General features: G+C 38.5%; 1 protein-coding gene across 1 annotated transcript in view; it reads right to left on the reverse strand.

Annotated features, from left to right (window-relative positions):
• The window catches only part of COL25A1 (collagen type XXV alpha 1 chain), a gene marked incomplete at both ends in the record, with an annotated part of 297,516 nt that overhangs the window by 46,808 nt on the left and 223,840 nt on the right, over positions 1-26,868 (reverse strand). Inside the window, 8 exons of the mRNA XM_084264091.1 lie at positions 1,259-1,303; positions 5,202-5,237; positions 5,400-5,432; positions 9,323-9,367; positions 11,738-11,764; positions 13,270-13,323; positions 21,210-21,254; positions 23,934-23,960. Coding sequence (XP_084120217.1) covers positions 1,259-1,303; positions 5,202-5,237; positions 5,400-5,432; positions 9,323-9,367; positions 11,738-11,764; positions 13,270-13,323; positions 21,210-21,254; positions 23,934-23,960 — 312 coding nt within the window. The remainder of the gene's footprint in view (positions 1-1,258; positions 1,304-5,201; positions 5,238-5,399; positions 5,433-9,322; positions 9,368-11,737; positions 11,765-13,269; positions 13,324-21,209; positions 21,255-23,933; positions 23,961-26,868) is intronic.

The raw sequence follows: 26,868 nt of genomic DNA on the forward strand, positions 1-26,868 counted from the left end.
CACCCCCGGAACGCTGGCACTGACCTCTGACTGAGCTACCTCTTTGCTCACTGTTATACAGAATAGGGTTTGCTGTCAAAGGTTCTTCCAAAAACACAGTTCCATCACACAAAGGACTCTGCTCCTACGTGATCTTCACTAGTCAACATAAGGTTTATTCTTGCAGAAAATGAGCAACCTCCCTGGGAATTATATTTCCAGGCATTACAACATACAAGCTTTAATACACACACTGAATTTTCCCCATCATTTACCATAATTCAGAGGACATTATGCTTCAGTGCTGTGGCAATTCACAGGTCCCTTGAGAAAACCACTGCAAATGTTACATTCCATGACATAAATCCCAAAGCATACCAAAATGGACAAGACTGTGGCCTCTGGTATATCCCCCCTTTCACTGGGGAAATGATATAAACTATCTCCTGAGATATACACAGGCCCATGCTGGAATGCAAAGAAAAGGTTTCAAATATAGTTTGGTTTTTTGAAATAGCACTCTGCCATGAAGGAGAAGCCGCCTCTGTAATCTGCACTCACTGAGGATATATGAATCCACTCACTCTGTGCAGTGTAACTCAGTGTAACTGCACAAGTGGCTGCAACTCCCAGTGCAACCACTTATGCTAGAACTAAACCAACCACATGTCTTTTGTATCAACTTACCTAAAGATCCCAGACAAGCCGGAAGCCAGGGACTAAACCAGGTATTAGGTCAGGGACTGTAGCTAATACTGAATTGAATCTTATTAAAACATTTTGACTTGTCAGTGGAAAACACTGCTGTGTAATGGAGCTCAGAATATTTTTGTCGATGGAGCCAGTTCTCCAGAGTCTGTGTGTAATTAATGCAGTTCTCTGGCTGGAAGCTTGCTAAATTCTGTAGACTGCTGCTACTGGAAAGCACCCATTAAAGTGGAAACTACGTAAAACTTTGATGACAAGTCTCATCTGTTAAATAAAAATACAAAACCCTACTGGTATTAGATTATTTCAAAGCACTAGAACTCCATATTCTACTTCACATTTTAATGCAAGATATACTGCTTTCTTACTCACAGACACTTAACCAATATTCCATGTGAAACCTTTCTGTGACAATTCCCAGTTCAATACCAGAGACTCAGCACAAAATACAGCAAGTCCATTTTAGCCATAGCACAAGCACATTAAATCCATTTTAGCCACATTCTTGCAGTCCTCCCGCCCCCCCTGTTTTGTGGTGTCCCCACAGTACAACAGAGACAAGTTTATTTACCTTTATCCCAGGGAGTCCAGGAAGCCCAGGAAGACCTGGTTCACCCTACACAGGAAAATTACATAATATTACAGACATTATTCAGTTACGGTCACTGTCCAGTGTACACCCCTGTATATTCTGCAGCAAGATAAAGGAGCATAGTTGACTGCTAGCCAGTTTGAGTGAGACTGGTATTTTCAAAATAAGCCACTTAAATTTACAATTAGTAAGAGTCATGTAAAGAACTTAAATATCTTCTGGGAACCTTGGATGTGAAGATGACATCTAGATTGAAAAGCCATGTCAGGAAAGCCAAAACTGAATTCACATTTGCCTTCACCAAAAGAGAAGAAAACAAGCAGTACCAGTTCATTTTATGTGCTGCCATTTCAGTTCCACAGTTAACAACAGATGTTTAATTCTGTTTCATTTTCAACTCTGAGCTAGATGTTGTTCTGTGTAACTATCTGATTTAGCTACAAAGTAATTCAGAAGAGCTTGGTTTAAATTGTGCAATTCAGTAGGACTGCCTAATTATAGCTGGGCCATCATTTTTATAGAGCATCATTTCAGTGCTTGCTGTTTATCTGTGAATACACACAATGTCATGAAGAATAGTGGTTATGTAACCTTCTATTGTTTTACCCTGAAATGCCTTGCTTACTTAAAATTGCAATGAAAAGACCTATAGCACTGCATTTGAAAGGGTAATTTTGTAACAGGAATTGAAAACCGAATGTATTCATTTCGAAATGAAGTTGATATTAGTCTAAGACAAGAATGACAACATTCACACAAATGGTCATTTTGTGATATCGGCTAAACGGAGAGACATTTTCTAAGGAAATAAAGATGATGAACAGGAAAAAAAGAGAGCAACAACATGTGAAGAAAACATTATTTTAAAGGCTGGTGATTTTATTTTAATACAGGGATGGAGTCTCACCAGCACCTTGGATCTGATTATTCCCTGAACTTTCTGGGAAGCTCAGGTCTGAGCTCTGAAGCCAACTTTTACCTTTATAACGAGTTGAACTATATTCCATATTTTGTACACTTCTGAGTTTTATAGAAAACCAGATTTCAATTCTGTGGTTTGGGCTGATTCATACAGATTGTGTTATTAAAATACTTTACATGTGTGTATATGCATACACACATGCATTTATATATTCACATACACAAACACACGTACAGGTAATACCGATGTTCATCAGACTACAGTACCCAAAGACACTTTGAGGCAGTAATAGTAAAGAGACTTTAAGTGCTAATAACAAAATTACACCCTGCCACAAAGTGAAAAACACAACAGAGGATCTGCAAATCACTTTACCAAATGTAGTGGTTTTTTAATGTTGCAGAAGGATCTGATAACAGCTTCTTTGTCCATTTCAGTTACTCCAGAATTTTAACTGTTCATATTGACTGAAAGTACAGGAAAGATTCCAGTCTCAAAATATTAACTATATAATCAGACAAGAGAATAGAACCTGGGATATCATTTCAATAAAGACTATTATTTCTTGGTATGTTGCCTAACATCTTCTAAAACAGAGAGCAGGTTGTCACTCCTGCAAAATAATAATCCTTTAAAAGGCCTCCATCGCACTCATTCCTGACAAAGCACTGGCTCTAAAACCCTACTCCTCTGTCTTTTGGTTGCTTACTCAAGTAAGCAACTATACATAGCCCACTGAAATCATGACCTCATATAATTGTGGAAGCACTAAATTTCACTTCTAAGCACAGCATCTGAATAATTATAACTGATAACCTGTTAGTATTGCTGCAGTGAGTAACTGTTTAGTCTTGGGACAGAGCTAACCCCCATAGACCCACAGATAACAAGAAGAAATGATCCAGCAAAGCCAGTTCAGAGTCACAGTAACCTAAAACAATTAAAATGCCCCTCAACGGTACATTAAACAACGTGAAGCACAATAAAATCACTACTGCTTCATTAGAATTAGCATTGTATATGAATGCATAATCTTTCCTTTTCTGGACCTTTCCTGATACAAAAGATCCGATTAGGATATATGAAAAGAATTATGTTTAAAGTAAGCAAGGCTGTATACTAACTCCATGTCATAATGTTCAGATTGGCAGGGCAGGTCGTTCTATCACCTCTGCAATACATATGGCACACAACAGACTGTCAGGCTACTGAAATACCATCACACTTCATTTCGTGTAAATCAAGTTCAGAGAGGCAGCTCAATACTAATCTATCCTTAGAAGATGGATAATGAATAACTGGAAGAAGAGGAAGAAGTAAAATACAAGGAAGAAGGGAAGATACAAGAAGGAAATAGGAATGGGACATAGAGCAGGGAAAGGTTTTGAGATGATATAGAGGGCAGAGACATGTGTTCAGTTGAAAAAAGGGTGCCCCTAACCTCTGGTGTGGTAGTCAAGTACCTGCTAAGCAGGGGGCACCAGCAGGGTACCAACAGGCACGGGGCATCTGGCTGGAAGAGACACTTCTGAATGAGTGCATTATGGGAGCCGCTGGTTCGGGCTGGGGACACACATGTGGCACACTGGAAGTTTGTGAGGTGAAGTGGAAAGAACACGTTGAGCCCCCTTTGGTGTGAACAGCAAGCTGAAACTATAGAAAGTCTGAACTGCATCTCTCTCACTTATCTATGTTACCTAAATGAAATCAAACCTGAGTGCCTGGGGAGTGCGAGCCAGGAGCCTGCTGATAAATCACTGCTAGTTTTGCCTCCACGGCAGCCAGCTAATGAGAGTATGAATCTCAACAGGCTCTTAAGTGCATTTTCTAGTTTATTACCCAAGCAAAGCATACACTGCAGAATGCACACACTGAATGATTCTGTGGATTAGATAGCTTTAAACTACTTTGATTACCTTTCCTAATTAAAACTGCATTTTACTAAAGAACTGCATTTGCAACTTTGTTTAGTCTGTTATAACCGATGACAGTTATCTCACACCAGAAGACTCAACTTCTTATTTTATATTTATATGTGTTCTGGGGTTTTGCTTAGTCACCAAAAGACCCTGAGTACGGCTGTAATGCTATTCACTATATGGAGTTTTAGCTCTTGGCTAGCCAGCTGGAATACCTGATAGCTAAACTGGCAGCTGGACTCTGCTCCACTCTGGCAGCAGTGGGTAATTTTCAGTGCTATAAGAGGCAAGAACAGTGCTGAAGGCTCCTGAGGGAAACCAAGTACTGCAAAGCAAAAATCTGCTTCCCTCATTGTCTCTCCTCTTGGCGCTTTCACCAGCCTCCCCAGCAGGACCTGCCTCCTACTCTCATGAAAGGCAGCTGAAGGCACGGCATTCACTGGGCTTGATGTAGTATGGATTCAAAGAGGAAATTCCCCAGCTTCAGAGGGCCTCATGCAGACAAAGTCATTACAGCTCCTGCTGGATCTTTACTTGCAAAAGCAACCTCAGCTATGCAACACCCAGGGGAAGAACAGAGCGGCATTACCTGGTCTATGTCCTTCCAAACATACCAGGTGCCTCTGACAGTTTGATTCCCCTTAGAGGTATATGTGAACGGGATTCCAGTCAATATTTATTTTCTTCCTAATGAGATGTAATAACGTACCATAGTCTGAAGGTTAATATTCAGTCAAGCATGCAGGGTTAACTTGTGATCACTCAAGGAGCAGAGACATTCTTTGTTATTATTGCTAGCTGCAATTTGGTAAACTTTCAATGCAAGAGGCACGTTGTGGCCAGAAGAGATGGTGGGTTAGTCTAATATTGATTTCATGTTAATTAGTACCATCATATCTACGCTTTTTGAAATACAAAATGATTATACACCAAATGCATACTGGCCTCAGGCTGTTAGACTGCAGTGCCTTGGGCTCATTCTAGTATGGGTAAGTGACACTGGTAAGTAATATATGAGTAACATCATTTATCAAAAATCCAATAGAGAAGGAAAGGAAAACTGAACATTTCCAGCTAATACCTTTTGTCCAGGCCGTCCAGATTCACCAGGTTCACCCTAGAAGAAGAGAGATGAAAGACACGAGATGAGACAAAATGGATTAAAAATAAAGCTGTGGAAAACAATAACTTTAATGGTATATGAAATGTCTGTAATACTACAAAAACACAGACCAACCACTTCCCTCCTCCCTGTGCAACTCCTTTAAGACTGAATTACCTTAATTCCTGCAGCAGAAGAACCTGGGTCACCCTGATACAAAATCCACAAGAAATAATTGCACTTATTACATATAAAGTTTTTCAGGAAACAGATATAACAAAACATGGAAGTGCACAGCAATGTAATACAGCAAAATAATGAAACATAGCAAAATAACCATACAGCAAGATTACCTGTTCTCTGTGCTGCCAGGTAGGAATTTACCCAATGAATTATATCAGTGTGATTCAGAAAAGGAACAGCATTATTTTTCAAGAACACACAGAGAGATTTAGTTTAGCTCATCCAACCAGCATAATAGTTAACAGCAAATTTTGTAACTAGTAATTGAGATGTTATAATTGCAGATTTTGTATAAAAGTACTTCATGAACCCAGAAGATGGGACATACTTTGACATCTCTAAATTGCTGATATACATTAAAAATAATTTGCTGCCACTTACAAAGAATACGAGCAATCTCTTTGACCTAATTCTACAGATGGCAAGTGTCAGGTCAGCTTTTTTCACTAATGAAGGTTTGCCTTGAAAAAGAACCCCAGTGACCTATGTGTTTATCCCAATCAGGACAGGTCATAGTTAAGCGTTATACTTTACAGGTTGAGAGTGCTATAGTAATTTATGTATTCATCAAAGGTCTCAGTTTTGAGGACACACCTAGCATTCAAAAAGATTCACCTGTTTTTTGCTGGGTTGCCTGGACTTGATAGACAATGATACAGACAAGGGCAGAGTGATAATCAGTGAGTGACCTGGCCAAGGAAGCTTTTAGCTCCCAGCTTTGTACAACTGTCACAGGACCCTTAACATTCTTGCATACTCACTTTGCTGCAAGTTTTTCTTAAATGATGTACCAAAAAATAAAGAAAAAAGTAAATTAATTAAAAGTTTTCTAGTCAATCTACATGCTGTTGAAGATGCTATAGTGCTTATATTTGAAGAACTGTATCCTTTTTCGTTATTCAAAGTAACTTTGGATTGTTCATTGAAAGTAAGAGTAGCAACTTCAGGCTCCCCAACAGCATGCTAGTAGCACAGGTAGAATAGGAGCTAATAATGTCATCCACTTTGAAGATGTATAAGCAGAGGATAAATGCTTAATATTATTTGTATTTAAATACAAGTAGTAGGTACCATTCCTGATGGTTCAGCATAGCTGCAAGGAAGTGTGCTGTGAATCCATAAAGTTTTTTCAGGTAAGTGATCTTTTTGGTAAGAGTGTCATAAAATTAAATGGTACCAGATAACACGCTCGCTGCCCTCTGAAGAACAGGAATAGATTTGCCGTTACTGCAGCTTGGTCTTGTGTGAAAAAACCCACAAAAATCAGTATTATGGAGGGCTGATTCATGTCTGGAAACCTGAGCTGCTCCATTTTGATAGACATGCATGAGTGATACTGCTGATATCCCTTACAAGCACGTACAACTGCAAAGCCTCAAGGACTTTTTATAGCTATAAAGTGGCAAAGCAACTGGTAAGAGACATTCACCAGTTAAACATTTATAAGGATAATGACAGATATGGGAAAGATATGACACCAAGTATTTATAACCTACCTTCATGCAAGAATGAAAATTAATATGTGATTAAAGAAAAAATTATGGTACAGCATGTTCTCAGTTCTTTGAGGAGTCAGACAATTTGGAAATTAAGGAACTTTAGCAGTGGAATATGCGCACATAGAATCACAGATTGGTTTGAGTCAGAAAGGACATCAAAGACTATCTGGTTCACACGCCCCTGCCATGGACAGGGACATCCTCCACCAGACCAGGTTGCCCAAAGTCCCATCCAACCTGACCTTGGATACTGCCAGGGAGGGGGCAGCTGCAATGTCACCAGGCAACCTGTGCCAGGGACTCACCACCCTCACAGGGAAGAATTTTTTTTAAATTTCCCCACTTTTAGTTTAGAGCCATTAGCCCTTGTCCTATCACTACACTCCCTGATAGAGAGCTCCTCTCCAACTCTTCTGTAGACCCTGTAGGCTGCTACAAGGTCTTCCCAGAGCCTCCTCCAGGATGAACAAGCCCAAATCTCTCAGCCTCAACAAAGAGAGTTTCTTTCTTAAGTCACAGGTCAAGCAGTAAGCACCCAAGTCTGTATTTCTGAGAGCCAATAGGTACAGCAGTTAAGAAGGCAAAACTACATTGATTGCACAAATAAGAACCCATTCCTAAACCAAGCCTGATACTGTTGTAACCTATCTCTCTTTCCTGGGTGGCAGATTGTCTTGCAAGCAGGGAAAATGGGGGAAAAATAATGAAGTCAATTAATTCACAGTTCTGCTTGCTCTGCTGTGAAAATTCATGCAGGATTCCAGCCTGTTACAGTCAAAAGCAATGCATGCCACACAAACAGCATGCATTGCCATGTCTCCACCCCACTTCTGAAATTTATATGAAACCTGAAAGAGATGGGAGACTTTTGCACTCTAAAGTTCAAAAAGTTTGTTGAAATTTATTGCAGATACAGCAATATAAGAAGTGTCCTGATGCCACAAGTTGATCCCAACTAGACTGCCAAACTTTTGAAGGCTCAGAGAGAAATTCTTCAAACATTACACTTGGGGAGAAAGGGTTTCCCACTGAAAGGAGGAGAGAATTTTTTCTTTCCTTGAACCAGATGTCAAGCACAGACACATGCTGCAGACCACAGCGCAGTATGGGCGTTCTAGGGCATGCAGGCTCCCTCTCACAGTTGTTAAGTAGAAGAGCAACAAGTGAAGCTGCTCTAGGCTTCCCAGAGAGATTATAAACATCCTATTTACTTGCCACGGGTCTATGTGAACAAAAATCTCATACTTGCTAAGAGGTTATAATCTTGAATCACTTAAAGGTGGATTGGGATGATGATAGCAGCATACATCGTGTAAGTAACTAAACAAGGTTCTTAAGACTTTCATCTGGGTTAGTAAGCATGACTGCAGTATTATTTAAATGAACTCTGGGAATCAAGTAACTTGACTTTTCATAAATCTAATGTCTATTTTTAATTGCTCATTTTAGAATGTACCACAAAATTCTTGTGTTCTTGCAAGTGCAGCTTTACTATATCCAAATGATAGAACCTGAGAGATTTGTATGCATTCCTTACCAGCTTGATAACTCATAAACATAAATAATAAACATGATAACAGCATAAAAAGTGATGACCAGAAGAGCTTATTATGACATTCTTCCCTTGCAACAAGCTTTGCTCAACTGCTGAACGCTATGACTTGTGTAATTAAAGCACATTTTAGAACCCAAGTTCATTTTCTCCAGTGATATAGCATGAGTCTTACATTAAAAAAAAATGAATAGTAAAATAAAATGTTGACAATGTCAACAATTTAGTGACTTCTGTGACACATTGGTACTTGGCAAAATGAACTAGCAATGCATTAAGGGAGGTTATTGCTGATGTCATCTGGCAAAAATATTTTAAATGTAGTTTTTATCTTCAGCTCTCAATTTCCCACCTTGCAATCTGGAGGGAAGTTACCTATCCTGATACAATTATTTTTGGTCCTGTATTGGTTTGGTCCCTCTTTGAGGGGAATGCAGAAAGGGAAATGTAAGAGGATACATAAGAAATGGCTGTAACTCAGCAGACCTAGTTCCAGCAGTCTGGCAGGAGGTAACCAAAGATGATGTATGATGCAAATTTGAGCTAAGAGGAGTGATAATTAGAGACGTTGCTGATGTATCCTGTACTAAAGTTACTGCTGTATAAAGTCAGGAATTTTATGCTTAATTGGACAGAGCAGTGACTTTTTTTCTGCTGTTCACAAAAATTAACTCAGTCAAATCACTCAGCATCTTTAAAAAAACCCCACAGTTTAAGATGTATTTTTCTTTTGATCAAATGATTTTTTTCACTAGCTGGTTATACTGTAAGCATATCTAAAGTAATCATTTTAATAAGAAGTGTACCTTTTCTCCTGTGTCACCCTTCGGTCCATTTTCTCCAGCATCACCCTATAATTAAGATACAAATTATATTTTAATGACTTTATGTAAGCACACAGCATGCAGAGAAGAGTCAGCATTCAAACATGATTAGCAAGCTCATTTTGTTAATCAGGTAGTCAATCTCTCTATGACACGGTCAGAAAACATGGTTTATAGTGCTGCTACCTCTTCTACAGTCTTCATTATAACTGTAATTGCTTTCATGGGTCCCCAGAAACCCCCCCCCGAACTACAAAATAACTACTTGTCGGTACAGTCTACTCAGTTTGCTGTGGTTTAGCAATGAAGGAATGATTTCACAATGATTCAGCATTTTAAATTACCACTATACATGTTTTTTCCCAACATGGAGAAATTCACCTTAATGCCTATCGTAAAGATCAGGTGACAGTTACACAATTCCAATACTCTTTATTATGATTCTCAAGTAATTTACGGCAACTACTCTCTGAATCTGATGTCCTTCATGAATGATTCACAAACTAGATAAACTTCACTGACTGCCACTCCTCCAAGGAGCCACCAAAATGACTGCTACCTCTACGTAAATTCTATGCATTTTTTTATTTTTTAAAAAGTGATGTCCAGAAAACACATTCTCATGTTGACATTTTCTACTTAAATGGCAGACATATGTAGAAAATCTCTACTTAAAAATAACTCTATAAAGAAACATCTCAAAATACTTATCTATAAACAGACCTAATTTCCATTTATAGTAATATAGCCATATGTAGTCCAGACTACACCAAAAAGTCTTTGTTATATATGAGACTATAGGCCAAAAATTTCTGTGAGACTTCAGGTTGATGTAAAACATGAGAAATATTTAGAATACCGAAATATTGGTAACTGTTGAGTCTAAGTAGGCTATGAAACATTCTAGTATGTTTTGGTCAGATAACCAATAGTAATATTCAAATAACAATATTTATTCAATATCTGTCATATTACTATGCAAACCTTCATGTAAAATTTCATTCAGACAACTTGGAGACCATTTGGTATACCACAGTCACTGACACGATGGGAACTAGCTGGCAATCTAAGAGTTTGATGAAATATGGAAACGCGAAACAGTAACTGTTAGGAATGTGATCTGAAGTTCATTCAACGTGATACAGTGTATAGAGGGCATTTATACTTACATTTTGGAGGAAAAAGCAAAGGATGATTATGGAAAAGTATAATGATTCTAAGTCACAGAAATTCCATGTATGTTAAAATCTATTGTTATTCCTTTTCTGTTTGATAACAAAAGATGACTGAAGTTCTTCAACAAATATAATTTTAATCAAGGTAATAATTTAATGAAAAGAGATTCCCAGTTACATTCTTTTATATGTGGGGTATACATTTTCAAGATTCCCCTGGATTATGTATGTGATGTGCTTTACAAAATGTGAAATGAATTGCCTTTGCAAAGCATGCTTACAGCTGCTGTTGCACGGATTTACACAGATCTGGAAGTGAAATTCAATTGCAGCTGCAAAGACAGGGGTCAACATTTCCCAAGAGAAATTTGCACGTGAATGCAAGCAACTTATGTTTTAAAAACATGTCTCAATGTACTCGCTAAGGATGAGGCTCCGTACAGATTCCTACTCAAAATAAGGCTTATGCCTTTCTCATACTGCCCTCATACAGCTGCAGAAGCTTGAATCTCACTCAGTGTGTACTTTCACATGTGTGCTCCTACTGACCACTCTCCCTAGAAGAGCAGAATTACACCCACGTTTTCCAGTATGGAATCTGTTCCAACCCCTCATCTTGTCTTGGTGTGACCATGGATGCCAGAGGAGTAACTCCTCACTAACTCACTGCAAGTCAGAGGACTGCTGACGTACCATTTGTACTGCTGGTAACCCCAGCCTGTCAGCCTATAGCCTAAGGTCAATGGGACAAATTCCCTTATCTTATTTAAACTAATCCAAGCAAGAATGAAGGACTCAACTTTTCTTTTGGTATGTGGAGAACTGGTTATCCATATATCATTTAGTGTCCATGTAGCTGACACTGTTACCTAACTTGTTTACTCTGCACAGGTTGCACGGAAGCCAAGTTAGGAGAAATGTGTGGATCTCTCATCTATTCAGAAGGGCTCATCTTTTTCTGAGACTAATCATAGTTGGAACTAGTTGCACAGTTGCAGCCTTTAACTCATGACCACTGCTCTCTGACTAATCCAGCTGCAGTAATCACAGATCAGTAACTCCCAATAAGAGGTATTATTTGACACCCTTAAAGGCCGAACAACACTGCTCATGTTCGAGGTAGTAGCTGTATTTCTTTTAAACCTCAGAATCAGCACAGTGGCAATTCTCCAAGCAGCTCTCCAAAACAGAAGCACTACTGAAGAAGTAAAACATGTCTTACCTTTTCTCCTCTTTCTCCAGGGTCACCCTGATGAAAATAATTGGAGCAAAGAAGCCATAAGTTACTAACACAAGCAAAAATCAAAGTGTTTGCATTACTACTGTTAGGATGCCAATTACTAACAATTATGTCACTACTGATGATCGTCTCAGATGACAAAATCCAACCAGAAAATCTTCAGGAAATTATAAACTATGTCAATTTAATAGAACTCAATGGACAACATATCTTCAACATAATTTTAAAAGGTTAATGATTTGCACATAAATACTTTTTTTCTCCCATTTTGTCCTAGATTAAACTCTGAAAAGCAGACTTATGTCTTTGTGAAGTGGCCTGCCAGGACCTAGGTGACTCCTACATTTGTGTCTCCTTATTTTGGGAATGAACAAAGGAAAAATCCAAAGGCTGAATTCTGTTAATGGCTTAGAAGACTCCTTGTAAGAAACAAAATGCCTTAATTGTCTTGAACTAATTCATAATTGATTCAAAGCAAAGATTCTTCTGTGTTCTTACATTCTCTGTAACAAAAAGATGGCTTATAGTAATTATTTTTCAAAATTATAACTTGCTTGAGCAACTGGCTCAATGGCAAAGGATCTTTTGCACACCGGCCTGACCCTGACAACTCATGTCTGCATTTCTGGCTCAGAACTGCACTCTGGATCATCTTTGGCCCTTCTGATGGCTGATGGTTGCTAGGCAACCCAAAGACTGCGTCTGTGAATACAAATTAAGCATCAACAGCCATAATTTGACTACTTCTGTATACAAAGTAAGAAAAGGTCGTGGTCCCAACTGGTTTGTTTTCATTCCTGATGGACAAGCAGCCAGTCAGTAAATGTACAAAGCCTGCCTTGCGCGTCTGTCAGCAGCAGCGTGATGCACAGAATCAGCTGAGGAGCACATGTGCACCGAATAGGCACATTCACAGCTGATGGGATTAGAATTTAGTATTACCGTTTCAAGAGGCCCACAGATCCCATCATCTCAGAGACATCAAGCTTTTTTTAAAAATGAAGTTATCATAAGCTTTATGTTCTATTTCAGTTGTTCAATATTGAAACAGCAGAACATTCTGATGTAACAAACAGAGGGTGAGACAAGCTCCTAATGAGGCTTGTTGTGAACCTCCATAATAACGGGATCAGCACTCAAGACTTAACCCTGACATTTGTCAAAGAATTGACCACAGTAGTTCTTGAAAAGAGGCCTGAAACACATTGTAAGGAGCATAAACAAAGCCTTTCTTAAAAAGGTCCCCGAATTCCCAAAGCCTTGCAGGCACATTGCTTTCACTTGGTAGCGGCTGTGTATGTGTCAGTGCCACTGACTGGAATTATACATGCACAGCAGAAGAATATGCTTCTTTATGGTGAAATGTGTAAAGCCTCTTACAGCACTGATCACTGGAGGGAGCAGATCATTAAAAGCCAGTCAGAATAGAAACCCAAGCTGGAAAGCATGACTGTCATCTATATATACACTCACATACTGTATACTTCTGGTTTCAATCTGTTTTCAATACCAACCTTAAGCCCTGCTGCTCCCTTCTCTCCCGCTATGCCAGGCAAACCAGGTTCACCCTAAAGGCAAAGGAAACAAAAGATGGTGTTAAGAAAGACGTGATGAAGTATATTAACAGCATTTCTCCTACTGTCTCATACTGTGTAAGTAATGATAAACAAAATTTTAAAAGCCTCTGTGAATATGTACTCCACAGTTGGGCACCAAAGCAGCCTTACTTCATCAGTTAGGGTGGATTAATTCTAATTAAATTCTGTATAGATAAGAAATAATTCTACTGAAGGCGGTGGGAACACACAGATGTCAAACTAAAGAGAAAACAGAACTGTGACTTCTGATTCTGAAAAACTTGCCAATTAACTTTAATAGTCTTAATAGTCTTCACAGCAAGACTGCTTTCCTCTTCTCTACAACTTAGAAATACTGGAAGAAAGGCATACCTTAAATGAGTTTGACATTTGTGCTTCTGAGCTCATACAGAAGGCAGATAATGAAGAAAAATAAAAGATCCCATCCCAGAAATGGAAAAGTTTTGAAGAACAGACAGCTTTTTAATTTTTTAACTATAATAAGGTATCGATATACCTTACTTGTCCATCTTTTATACCACTGGCTAAAAAGTAGATTTAAAAGATTTAATTTTCAGCACTGAATCAATGTTCCAAATTTTGGGTATGTTTAATGGATAGTGTGTATGTGTGTATATATATACATACACACACACTTTTACAGTTAAATGAGTCGTAAATATCAATGATTTACAAACTGCTTCCCTCCTCAAATTTAAAAACAATTTAAATGAATAAACAGAAAAAACCCCAAACCAAACCCTTAAAGATATTTCACAGTGTCTGTTTCCGAGATTTACTACAACAAAACCCAAAACCCACCATAAATATTTCCTACTTTAGGTAGAATCATAAAGTTACGGTTAGACTTTGTTGTAAACCAGCTAGGGGTGGTGACTAATTACGTAAAACCTTCTGCAGGAGTATGTCTCAGTTTCACAAGAAATACCTATCTTCTTTAGTAACGTTTATGTACACAATTGCATTGCACTCCTGGGGTGGCAAAGCATGTTAAAATAACATGCAAAAAAATACATTTAAAAAACCTGCAACTAAGTTCTTCTATAAGCCATTGGCCTTTTTTTTTTTACACTTTTATGTGTAAAAGTTAAATAGAACAGCTAACATAGTAATCAAATTAGATACTAATTAATATCACAGACTCCGTGGACAATCGTCATACCATATTGAAACTAAGCAGACCTGGGGAACCAACCCTCTACTCCAAAGTTAGAGAGCAGTTAAGATAAAGGCTTATTTCAAATGCAAGAACATGTATTTTGCAATCCTACACAGAAGCCCTCCATAAGGAAAAGAGTTTTTCTTACTTTCACAGTCATATTTCAATCATAGATACATAAACTCCATTTATCCATGAAAGCAGGTTCCATTCTATTTCTAAATTAGGTAACAGGATCATCAATTACATTTTAATTTCAACAAGAGTTGCACTAGTCCAAAATATAAACCAAAACCATGAAGTTTCTAGTGAAACTCTAATGAAGTCTTTTCCAAGACAAAGACTGTGTTAGGTACCATGAAACTCACAGGGCTTTAAATGGCCATTTGAGCCAGCCCTTTTTCAAGGCTCCTTTGTGCTGCAGGACCTCTAAGGCTGACAGAGTAGCACAGGCATTTGATACAGGAGTGGTCATGATCTGAAGCTGTTGGAGATTAGGCATAAAAGTCCTAAAGGATCGACCAAAAAGGCACTTGAAGAAAACTGCCAGTTGATAAAATGAAGCAGAAGAGACCAATGAATATGCACTTGTTCCTCTTCATCCCCATAGCCCAAACAATTTTGTTTCTGTCCCCTTTATTGCAAAACAGCTGCTGTCGGCTGACACTTTCAGGGGCTTAAATCTCTAATCTAAGTCCCAAGCTTGTACTTAACTCTTGGGGTTACGTATCAGTTCTACGAATGCAGAGAGATTCTGTGACAAGGAGGAGACTACGAAACACAGAACAAAAAAATCATCTTATTTTCTCAGGAAAAAAAAGTGAAAACCCCTAGTCATAGTAAATCCCTACTCATACAGACAGACCCATTTTTCTAACCTATATGAAACTTTCCTATGGCCAGCACTACACTTCCGGCTTTGAAACTACTGGTCAGAGGCATTAGCACAGCAGAAATTAGCTCTGGGAACGGGAAAGACTGAAGGAAAGACTGGGAAAGACTGTACCTAGAAGTACAGCACAGAATTGACCTTGTGGCTTTATGCATTTGAACTGATTAGCCTTCCATTTCTCACATGCTCAGAAGAACAGGGGCTACAATCACAACTGGTCTCAGAATGGTGGAAATATTTCCAGCAAATGTGCTATCATTCTTTCACTTACACAAGAACAAGCAGCTTAACTTGGAAGAAATGTAAATGTTCCAGTAATTTACTTACATGGAAGAATGCTGCAGACAGGATGGGGTCTTATTTGATGTTGTTTATAGAGTACAGAGAAATTGCAGGGTCCCCATCAGTGGAATAATGACAGTACATTTTTAAACTGATGTATCATAAATGTTGTGTTTGCTCTCACTAACAGGAAAGTCTTCGACATGTTACAGGAGCTAAGCTGTGAATGGGGAGCTGCCATTAACACCAATCAAGTTCCACATGTTAACCCCAAATGCTCTGATGAGAGGACAAGCACTTGGTTCCTCAAAAGTAGCAGGACTCTAACAAAGTTATTGTCACTCCTGCCTTGCTCATAGAACAGTCCTCTTTCTACTTCAAACTGCAATGTCAATGTGTGACTGAAAGAGTTATGTGGAAGACCGCCATTAGCTACACAAAGCTGCCTGATAATTTCCATAACTGGCTTCAAGAAAATGCTCTGAGACTGATTTTTTCTTCCACTTAATATTAATTAACAGGACAAAAAAAATACTAACATTCCAAGAATACATTCAACCCAGCCATTCAATTCAGGAGTTTCAGAACAACCAGAAGGATGTTCCTTTGCACAGCATACCATAATACCCTCGTTCAAGTCCTGGCACACTTGAGCCTATAACAACTGTATAACTGAATTACATTGACAGACTGACTGTGCCTTTCCTGTATTTGGGCAAAGAACATCCTTCAACACCTTGCCCAATAAATAGGTGCAGTAATTTCCTCAGATACTCATGGTAGGGGCAGTTTTAATGCTTTCAATGAAGTGAATCTGAATCCAATAAGCACTGAAATATGCAGAGCACTTCTTGGGCTCCACTGCTAATGTGAGAAAAATCTGTCAATTCAAACTCATTTAAACCCATTTCAAAACAGGCCTGAAAATATATCACCCACTAGAGTCCATACCACAGGAGTCAAGGCAGTTGAAGGCATGCTTCTCCTAACCAAAGTGCTCTGTGCCCTGAAGGCATACACCTTCTTATCCAGAATTAATCAGCTAGAAATAACGTAGCTGGAGGCCCCAGCTTTTCTTGTTTGTAAGAGAAAAACAGCCTGGAGGCTGCTGTTCTGAAATAGGTTTGGTTTTTGTAAGATGCATAACTCTGTCTACACCAGCTGGTTGATATCCACCTCACCCTGAGAAGAAAGGCTGTCAGTATTTTTCAGTCACTAGAAAGTAATCAATTTTAAGGATAAGGAAATACAAGAGGCCCCCAAACCTAATCCAGTCTAATTTTACTCTAAGAAACATAAACGAGGACAGAAGGGAAAAAAGTGGTTTCTCAGACACGTTACTGTGATTTCCATTTCAAACCAGGGTTGAATTACCTCCTTTCAACTTGCTTTCCCCCACCCCTAAAAGTAACTTAAAATTGTTTGTTTAAGGACTGGAAATCTCTCCTGGCCCACTCACCAGCTGAAATTAACTGGAAAGACTCTTCAACAAGACTCAGCTGGCCTGCAAACCTGTCTCTGAGAATTTGTGAACTACATTTAATGATGTTTCCTTCCTTTACATTTCTATTTTTTGGAAAAAAATGTTAGTACATGCATACCCTTCCTCATTTCTCTAAAGAAATGCAGTAATACTGCTTTCAAAATGTGTTGCCTCACATAGTACAGTACACACTGATGGGGAGCTACGTGTAAATTACAGTAATAAGAAAAATGAAGAAAACAGTAAGAAATGTGCAGAGCCAGACTGTAAGTTTACTGATAAGAAGGGAATTTTTTCTGAGGTTTATCAAGTTGCTTTTGTCAGACTACTGAAATACACATTCTGTTCTCAATCCACCCTTCAAAAAATCAAAACCATGAAGTATTACATACAAAAAAGCATTCCATGTAAGCACAGAGCAAGGGGTTTAGTGCTCCACACAAACTCCTATTTAAAACAAAGAGAATTAGTCACACAGACTCTAGCAACTGGGTTCCTCCAGTCCAAGATTCAAGCCTTGCTTTTGGAATGTTCCCTTTTCTCCTCGTGTTGTTGCTGAAGTCACTGGGACTCCTTATCAAATCAGTAACACTTAACAAATATCAGAATATGAACTCTGTATGTGCACAGTTGAACTTCCCAAGAACCCCTCTGTGCTCACTTTGACATGATTAATGTAGGGATCCAATATCCCTAGATCACTGCAACCTCTTATCTCCCTGCAGGTATAATCCCTTTTTGTACTATTTGAGTTCCTGACTCTCATCTTGCCAGGGTTGAGAAAGGGAAGGATTACCTCCTGTAGCATCTTGCTAGGAAGCAACCTGCTACAGGTGGATTGCACAACAGTCTAGCTACCTCAGAAGGCTTCTGTCCATCTCAGGGACAAATGTCTCTCTAGCCTCAGCTGTTATTAGGCAGCTCCTTTCTGTTTGCTAGTCTTAACAAGACAAGCAGAGTGACTATAGTTTCTCAAATGCAGGAAGTAATGAAGAATGTAAATGCCCTTGCAAGACTACCTGTAATGCTTCATTAGATTTAGCCTAAAAGAAAAACGTTTTTACGGCAAGGATTTTGCTATTACTCTTAATACAAGAAAAATCTACTAGTTAACAGTCCTGCAAAAACATGTGGGTCATGTAAAATTGCACTTACTCTAATATCTGGAGGTTGTCTAAGAGAAGCGGTTGATATGTTAAGGGATTAGAAAATTGTTCTAAGTGCACTCAGAATTTATGATCTCATTCACAGACCTATTGGTCAGACTTGTCAATCGTCTCCCAGAATCCATTACTTCAATTAAAGGAGAAGTGAAGGGAAAGGAAAAATTACAGAGGCATGTAAGATGGAGATGACCTAACTCTATTAGTCAACTGCTTAAGGAGAGAACAAAGTTAAACTAACTGCTGACATTCATGGGATGAAAAACATTTCATTGACCAGATGAGGAAAGCATTCACACACACTCTTAATTTTAAGCATGTGCTTAACACTCACTGCCGTTTAAACTAAGAAGAAATATTAACTTGGACCTTGGTGCACTGCATATGCTGCCGTTTGACAGAGCGAGCTCACTGATTAAAAGGCTACCAAGACAGTAAGGCTTTTGTAAAGCATATTAGCTACGCAACTTCTACAAAGGGCATGACTTGCATCACACGTTCAAGTTGAGTTCAACTATTCTGCAAATCAACATGAATCCACATGAGTAAAGCCAGGAGTGCCAGCAGCCAGCTCAGAGTACAGTCCTACTCTTAACATTACTACTCTGGTCTTCATTTAACAGTATCTTGCAATGAGAATCTGGTTTTTTCATAAAAATTGGACAAACGGACCTTGTGGTAGCAAAATATTATCATGGGAGTTCTAGGCTACTCCCTAACTAGATAAATAATACTTCAGTTTATTTCTACCAGAATTTCCAAGCTAGCAGAATTTCCTATCTATTTATTAAAAGAGAGATCAACATTCAACTTTCATTTGTGTAGTATATTAAAATAACAGATTTTTTTTGCACATAAGGAAGCACTTGCTAGTCAATAGCAACCAACAATTGTGAAAAGAAAACCAAACCAAAAACCCACCCAGAAGAATGTGACCACATCTGTATGGTTTTTGTCCTGGCATCTAGATTTCAGCTTAGTAATTAATTTATTTTTTTCTTAGAGGTCAAAAGTAAAATAGTCCAGCTACACTAAAGTTATGCTGACATCTTTATTGAAGTGGTAATAATTTAAGAATGACTTAAAAGTTTTAGATGTCATAAATACTGAAATAAATCAAATAAACATAAAACCATATATTGAAGATGTTAGGAACTGTTTTCAAAGCAAAGTTGAAAGTTGATAAACAGCACTTAAGTGTGTTTGCATTTTTCCTTAATCAAAGGCAATTGCTTATTTCTTTTCTTTCCCATAAAACATGAATGCAGGTAAGTCTATGTTGTCTCCTAAAAATAGCCATACACCAACCTTGCCAAAATAGCTTAAAAAAATTTCCACATCACCCAAAATCCCACTTTAATAATCAAAGTTTTGCATGTTTTACTTATTTAATCAACATCTATTTTTTGTACTCATCTGAATGAAGATTTCTGGCTAGAGTTTGTGTGATGATGCTACTAAAAGTAAAGCTCTTGGATAAAACATAAATCTTCAGTTCTATCCAGTGTGGTTTGTAACTTCACCCTGTCCAGTCATCTTATGTCTTCCTGCACATCCAAAGAAAATCAGGCTACGAAGTAGGAAACCACCTTCACTGGCTTTTTGTTCATATTTTGGTCACAGAAAATACTTGAATTACATACAGTAACAGCATCTGTGTTGGCAAAGTACTGTGTGCCATTCATGTTGCAACTGAATGAAAAAATCTCAGGTCTTCATGGAAATCTGTTTTATAATATTTCATTATAAATTTCTGTGTGCTATATATAGCTAATTCTAACTATTTTTTTCTTTTGTTGTTCCACAGTAGTCATAATACTCTGAGTATTTTAAATAAAGGTCTTTAGCATTATCACTGAAGTGAGATAACTGGTTATTGTATCACTTCTTATAAATCACTGGCAAAACACAGGTCTAATACTGTGTATTACGCTATCAGAAACAACATGTCCTTTTCCTTAGGAAAGGATGTGTTTTGTTATTTGAAACCTCTTAGTGCTTTTATTCCTAGGGGTCTTGGGGAGGGAAGCAGAAGAAGTGATTGTAGAATATGATCCTTATACAGTACCACCTATTGCTTCTTAGAGACAGTGAACAAGCTGTATTGTACATTTTCCTTTTGGTATTCCTGGCAAGTGCTTTTGAAATTCACTAGGAATGTTAGTGCTTGTGAGAATGACAGATGGATAATCCAGTTTGAAATCAGGGAGGGATATTATTTAAACTTCACCACCCAGATTTGCCAACAAACCTTAGTGATGCTGTGAAACAGCCCTGCTGTTTTACTGCAATCCCTCCTTATGGAGAGCTGTTCCAAACTATGAGGTAGCTTGGTGGTGACACTGAAAGATGACACTGACTTGCCCGAGTTAGCATTTCCTCTTGGTTTCCTGTTTATTTCTCTGCATTTTCATCTCCCAACTTCAATTTAACATTATTCTCCACCTGTGCTTCCAGTCTCTTTTTTATAGGTTTTACTAACAATGTACTGGCACTGTATAAATACCCAGTATCAACCTAAGCGTTTGCTTCATGGGACTGAGTTAACAGAAAGAAAAAAAAATCTGCACAAAAACTTAGTTTGTGATTATACTGTCTCAAGTTGCACACCAGTAATATTAATTTCTCTCTGAAACCTGTAAGTCATCACCAAATCTGAACATTAGACTTCCAGCTTAATTAATTATAGTTGCTGTAAAGCTGGAAAAAAAATTACTTCAGAGTAACTGCAAACCAAATTGCCCAATCTTTTCCATGAAGCCAATCTGAAACCACAGCTTTGGAAGTAAGGTTGCATATAGCTCATGTGAGCAAGCCTTAAGTATCTTTAATCAACTACATAAATAATGGCAGTGATGACAAAGTCAGTGAACTTACCACTTGTCCGTCTCTCCCTGGAACACCAGGCACTCCGACAGAACCCTGGGAGGAAACAGACGCTGGTGTTTAGCAAATTAAACAGGTCATGAAACCTTTCATCTCTTAATACAGTACTTAGAAATTATGGTGAATACTTGCTTATTGCAACTACAGTAAATTTTTCAAAAACCTAATTTTATCCAAGTTCGGGTCTCTTTCCAGTTCAGATTTTATACCACTTAGACATGTGCGCATGCTGAACATTTTAATGACTGTTCCACTGTATGGCATCTTCCAGAAAAAACCTCCAAGTTGACCGTTGCTTTTGAATTTTGTGGGTGCTTCACGAGAAATGTTAGAATGAAAATGCAATTTCATGTAATGCTCTCAAAAATTTATGAGACTTGTGCTACACAACTGAACACAGCACCTGAACAAAACTATTAATGCTTCAAGAGGGATGCTTCAAGCTCGCTAACCAGTAGCGCCAATCTATCTTAAAGCTTTTAAGAGACAATCTGCCACAATTCAGCCTGACAGTGCAACTTACACATACCCTTTAAAACTGCAAGTATTATTGCAATCAGAATTTAAAAGCCAACACAGGCCAAACACAAAGACCAGACAAAGGAGGAAAACAAAATATTAGCATTGACCTGTGACAGCAGAGGGATCACTTTACAAAGCTCCCACAATATAAGTTTCTGCAGGATGGACAATGTTTTTGAAGGAACTTGAGCGACTGTTGGTATGGATGTTCAGTGAAAACCTGAAGCATGAGGAAAACAGGAAAACTGCATGTGCTTACACAGCATTCTCCTCTTTTTATGTAACAACAGTGCTGCTCAGCAAGAAACTGAAAGCATTACTTTTATTTTTCATTTATAAACACCTTAACAAGATATAAAAACCTGATAGCTATTTGAAAGGCTGACACCCTAAAAAAAGGCCAAGGGAGTAGGAAAGGCAGAGGCTTTCTCAACAGCAAAATGTGCAATTTTCCAGAACCCATAAGACAAATAAGCACCCTGTAAATCCCTTCGTGCTCTGCTTTCCCTCCAACCCAAGAATCAGCGCATCACATTTCCACCCTCTATTCATATTGGTCAGAGGTTTCACTAGAAATGGTTTAGTCAAAAGGCACCAACACCCAAAGGGAATGCATCTAAAATGGGTGAACATGTTTGTCAATGAACAGAGTGAGACATCCTGTGAAACAAGAAAAAGAAACTTACGAGAGTCTCAAAAAACTTCCAGTGTTATAATAGCCAAGAGGCTCCAGCTCATACCAGAGCTGCAAATCAGTAAGAAATAACACACTGTCCATGATCCTGAATGCTCTCCCTTAACCCACTAAGCTTCCACTTTGTTGTTCCTGTTGCCTCAGTTTGCTGGATGCTCATGGCTTCTAGCCACTGCAAAGGGGCCCTAGTGAACATTTTTCATGTTTGTATAGTTTTTCCAGAAAACTAGAGCTCAAGAACGCTTCAGCCTCGCTAAACTATCTTATTTATAACAATTCCTTCTCTTGGTGACAGTCTTGTTTGGCTGTTGATTTTTCTTCCAAAACACAGGATGTTAGAAAATGTAAATAAAGCTGATTCAACCATGCCAAGTAAAAGTTTATCAGACAGTCAAAACCTCATCAGGACATGGGTTTTGCTGATGCTGTACATGTAAAATACCATCCTCCTTGAGTCACAGGGTAGTAATTTTATAATGGTCCCTGAGCCATCAGTACAGCTGTACAACATCTCATTCCTGCATTGCCAAATAGGAAGGGTAGCCTTCTCCTCCAGCCTGCAAAGCCTGTACAAAATTCCACCAATTTATATGCTTTGGGTTTACATTTTTACATATTAGCAGTTCTCCGTTTTCTTTCAAAAAGTTCCATTTGAATAAATGCAAGAACACTTCACCTTAAAGAATATTATCTCACAAGATCAGAGATAGCATCCTTCTCACATATGTTAACATTACATATTCTTTTTTTCTTTTTTCTTTCTATGTATTAAGCCTGTTTCATTAAATAACTTCCATACAACTTTTAATCTTTTGAAATCAACTAGAAAATTAGTTGCCTTGGTGGTGTGTGGGTGACATGCTGGAAAAGTGCCATCAGCTGTTATTGCTGATATATCTAGGACTGTTTTAATAGTGCAATTTCATAAATCCCAAGCTCACTCCATCAAACTGAGGCAGTAAGCTTTAATGAGCATAAATAATGCTGAAAGCATTCCCAGGAAGTCAGGTCTTGGGTTACTGAATGAACAGGAAGACACTGGCAGACCACCTGAACACCGCCAACCAAGCACCATTTATCAGCAACACCTATGTCCTTTGTTTCTGCTGGTCAATTTTTTACTCATATGGCACTGATCTACTTGAGTAAGGACATGCATTTAATCAGAAATTCTATCTCCCCACCTTTCACAATGTTTTAACTTTGGTTTCCTCGTCATACCACTGCATGAATAAGAACATTACAGTGACCTTCTCACCTGAAAGTTAAGCAGACAGATTGAAAACAGTCTGCCCTGCATTGCTTGAACTTCCTATGACGGGGGAAATGAGAAATCTGATGTCTCATGTTATATGGCTGCATTTTGCAAAAACAAAATTCAGACCCTAAATGAAGAGATTCAATGCGGTCTACAGTAGCTAATTCCATTCACCTTTTCTGCTCACAATCTGGCACCAGGAGGAATAATCACTTTCACAGTATTGTTGTTTATACTATACCTTTTGTCCTGGAGGCCCCTGAGGTCCCTGCAAAGGGAAAACAATTCAATTAACATCATAACTCTAGCCAATTTAAACTGAAATGACCAATTAAAACTGTCTTACTGTGAAAGCACTCTGATACTCAACTGAAACCAGCTGATGTTTTATGCATCAAGGAAAAAGTAAAACTTTCTGCTCAAAATGCACAATGGATCTTTTCTCTTTTGGAACTGATGTAACTACTAAGTGGAAGACTCAAATTTCCCCCCTTCTAATCTTCTCCAACCCATCTGTTTCTTCTAATACTGACAAATCTCTCAGCATTAAGATGACTGTGGTTTTTCTGATACCAGCTAACAGCAAGTTGTGTGTCCACAGTAATATATCTGCTCAGCAGCATAAAAGCAAGGCTAAGGCAAAGAAGCATTTTTAAGATAGAGAGAAGCGTAAGGCTCAAAATTTCCTCCCCTTATAGGTATCAGCATACATTACTATGTTCTACCCAACATGTGATCTGTACCATCATTTGCAAGTTCAGAGAAAAAAAATTAAGATTTAAGTTCAGAATTCATTAAGAGTGGTCTTGAGAGGTAAAGAATCACCATTTTGTCCCCATGACCTGAGAAGGCAGGAAGAGATATCTCAATTCAGGAAAGCTTAACTGATTAATGTCATACAGGAGTTAAAGTCTTATTGATATTAATAGGACCCATTTCTCATCTGGCATCTCTGAAGTACCCAGGAGGTTTGTGGCCATAGTGGAGACTGGAGGCAGGAGGGAAACAGATCAGCCATGTCTTCGGCATTTTGGCAGTCTGTTTTAGTAAGAGCCAGGCCATATCCGCTGCAGTTCTTACCCACTCCTACTATGGGTGCTAGTGCAATCTGTGGGTGTTTGTGCTATATCAAGTAGGGTGAATTCTAAGTCTATGAGGGTGCAAAATTAAAAGCCAAAACGGATAATCCAAATCCTTCTCATGTGTAAAAGTACAAAAGAATTGACTGATATCAGGAATTGCTTCAAAATGTAAGGTCAAATTTTATTCTTAAGGTAGTATGAAATTAGGCAGACCCCTCCACTGCTGGTAGATGCAGGTTTTTTTGGAACATTGGTCTGATGCAGATTTAAATTTTTTACATGGCAAAGCTCCACTGGTGGTAACTCTGGGTCCTGGATCCACATCACTGAAAGTCTTGCAGTTTTAAATGTGGATTCATATGTCTCAGGTTGGGCATCAAACCTTGCAAAATCACATTACTGTGTTCCTTCTTGAAACTTTTGCCTGATTTCTTGTAAGCATCTCCTTTTGACTGTAAGCACAGATTTTGTTAATGGAAAGCCACTTGTGAGGCGCAGGGTGACAAGTTTACTCCATTGTCTTCAAAAGGAAGCAAAAGTACCCAAGCGCTCTGCACTGGTGATTATCAGAGCAGCAAGCAGAGTGATCATTTGCTTTTTCAGAGTCGAGAAAATCCCCCCAGCCCACTGCATTTCAAATGCAGTTTACCTCAGGTCTTTTCAGTAAGTTCCTGAAATCTAACCCAAAGATTTGCTAGAAGCTGAGGACGCCAGTAATATTGAATGTGGTAAAAGAAGAATAGTATCCAAGAAAACCGAGGGAAAAAACGAAATGTTGATAGGTGAGAGAGTGGCCTATTACATAAGGACCCATTGATGTAACAACATTCTCCACAGATATGTTCCCTTTCTTCCAGAGAAGGAAGTAAGTTTCTTCCAGTGCCTGACACCACTGCAGGTAATGGACTAGGAATCTTCCCCTTCTTCTGTGAAAAAGATGCAAGTTTAGCTAAAACTCCAAGAAATCATTGCTCTAACTAGAGCTTTCCTACATCACCGTTACCAAAATAGGCTCCAAATGTCTATGCTCGAGGCATCGGTTATCTCGTGATCTTTTGCATATTAATCAATTCCATTTTGGCAGTATTTCAAGTTTTAAGAACATATCTCCACCAGTAGGCCAGACTGAATACAGAAGAACTGGAGACCATCTTCGTAACTCATACCTACTACTTTTACGTCCAAGGAATGGATGTTGCCTCTTCAGTTTTTAACTACTTTTAAAGACATTCAGCTGTATTAAATTACAACTTGGGAGTCCTCAATATGAAGTTACTATCTGAAGGTAAAATGATCATTCACTTATTAATATGATCCCCAAAGTAAACAGTTAAATGTGTTGCTCTGTTGAGCACTTTGTGCCTGGTGCTTGCAGCTGTCAGCCTGTGGGATGGATATAATTCGAGACACTGCAGACGTCTCCAGGAAAAGATCTTTCCTCTGAATTTTCCTCTCACTGTTGCCACCATTCTAGCTCCTAGTTATTGAATAAGAAAATATTTACATTGTAGCACAGCCTTGCTCTTACAGTGCCTTTAAAATTAATCATTCAGAGAAAAGAAGCAGCAGATTCTGATCAATAGGTATTTTATACAATTAGCAGTTTTCCATTTCTGGTACTTAAACCTTTACTCAGACCAGAGATGGGTCTGGTGTCTCATGCCCTATGAGCTGTCATGACACTTGATGACTAAAACAGGCCTCAAAAATACAGCTACTTTCAGTGCTATGCTCAGGAAACCAACTGCAATTAAAAGCTTGCTTACAATGCTACATTTCACAATTTACACACGATAACAAGTGCTTCTTATTCTTTGAATGTTTAGGCTATAAACCAGAGCTGAGTAGGACCAATTTTTTATTTAAAGCACTGCTCCCTAGCATTGGGAAAGCCACTGGAAACTTAGCAGCTCCTCCACTGACAGTTCCCATCCCTCCTCCACATATGCCTGCCAGCAGCCACTTAAAACAGAAAACCTGAAATTAAATTACTAACAGAAAAACACTTTTTAAAACTCTGTAAAACATTCCAGAATTACTGTAAAGTGCCTATTATCTATGTGCCACCTACATTCTCTGAGTAAGGCATGGAAT

The sequence above is a fragment of the Gallinula chloropus genome (genome assembly GCF_964237585.1).
Source record: "Gallinula chloropus genome assembly, chromosome: 4".
Lineage (NCBI taxonomy): Eukaryota > Metazoa > Chordata > Aves > Gruiformes > Rallidae > Gallinula > Gallinula chloropus.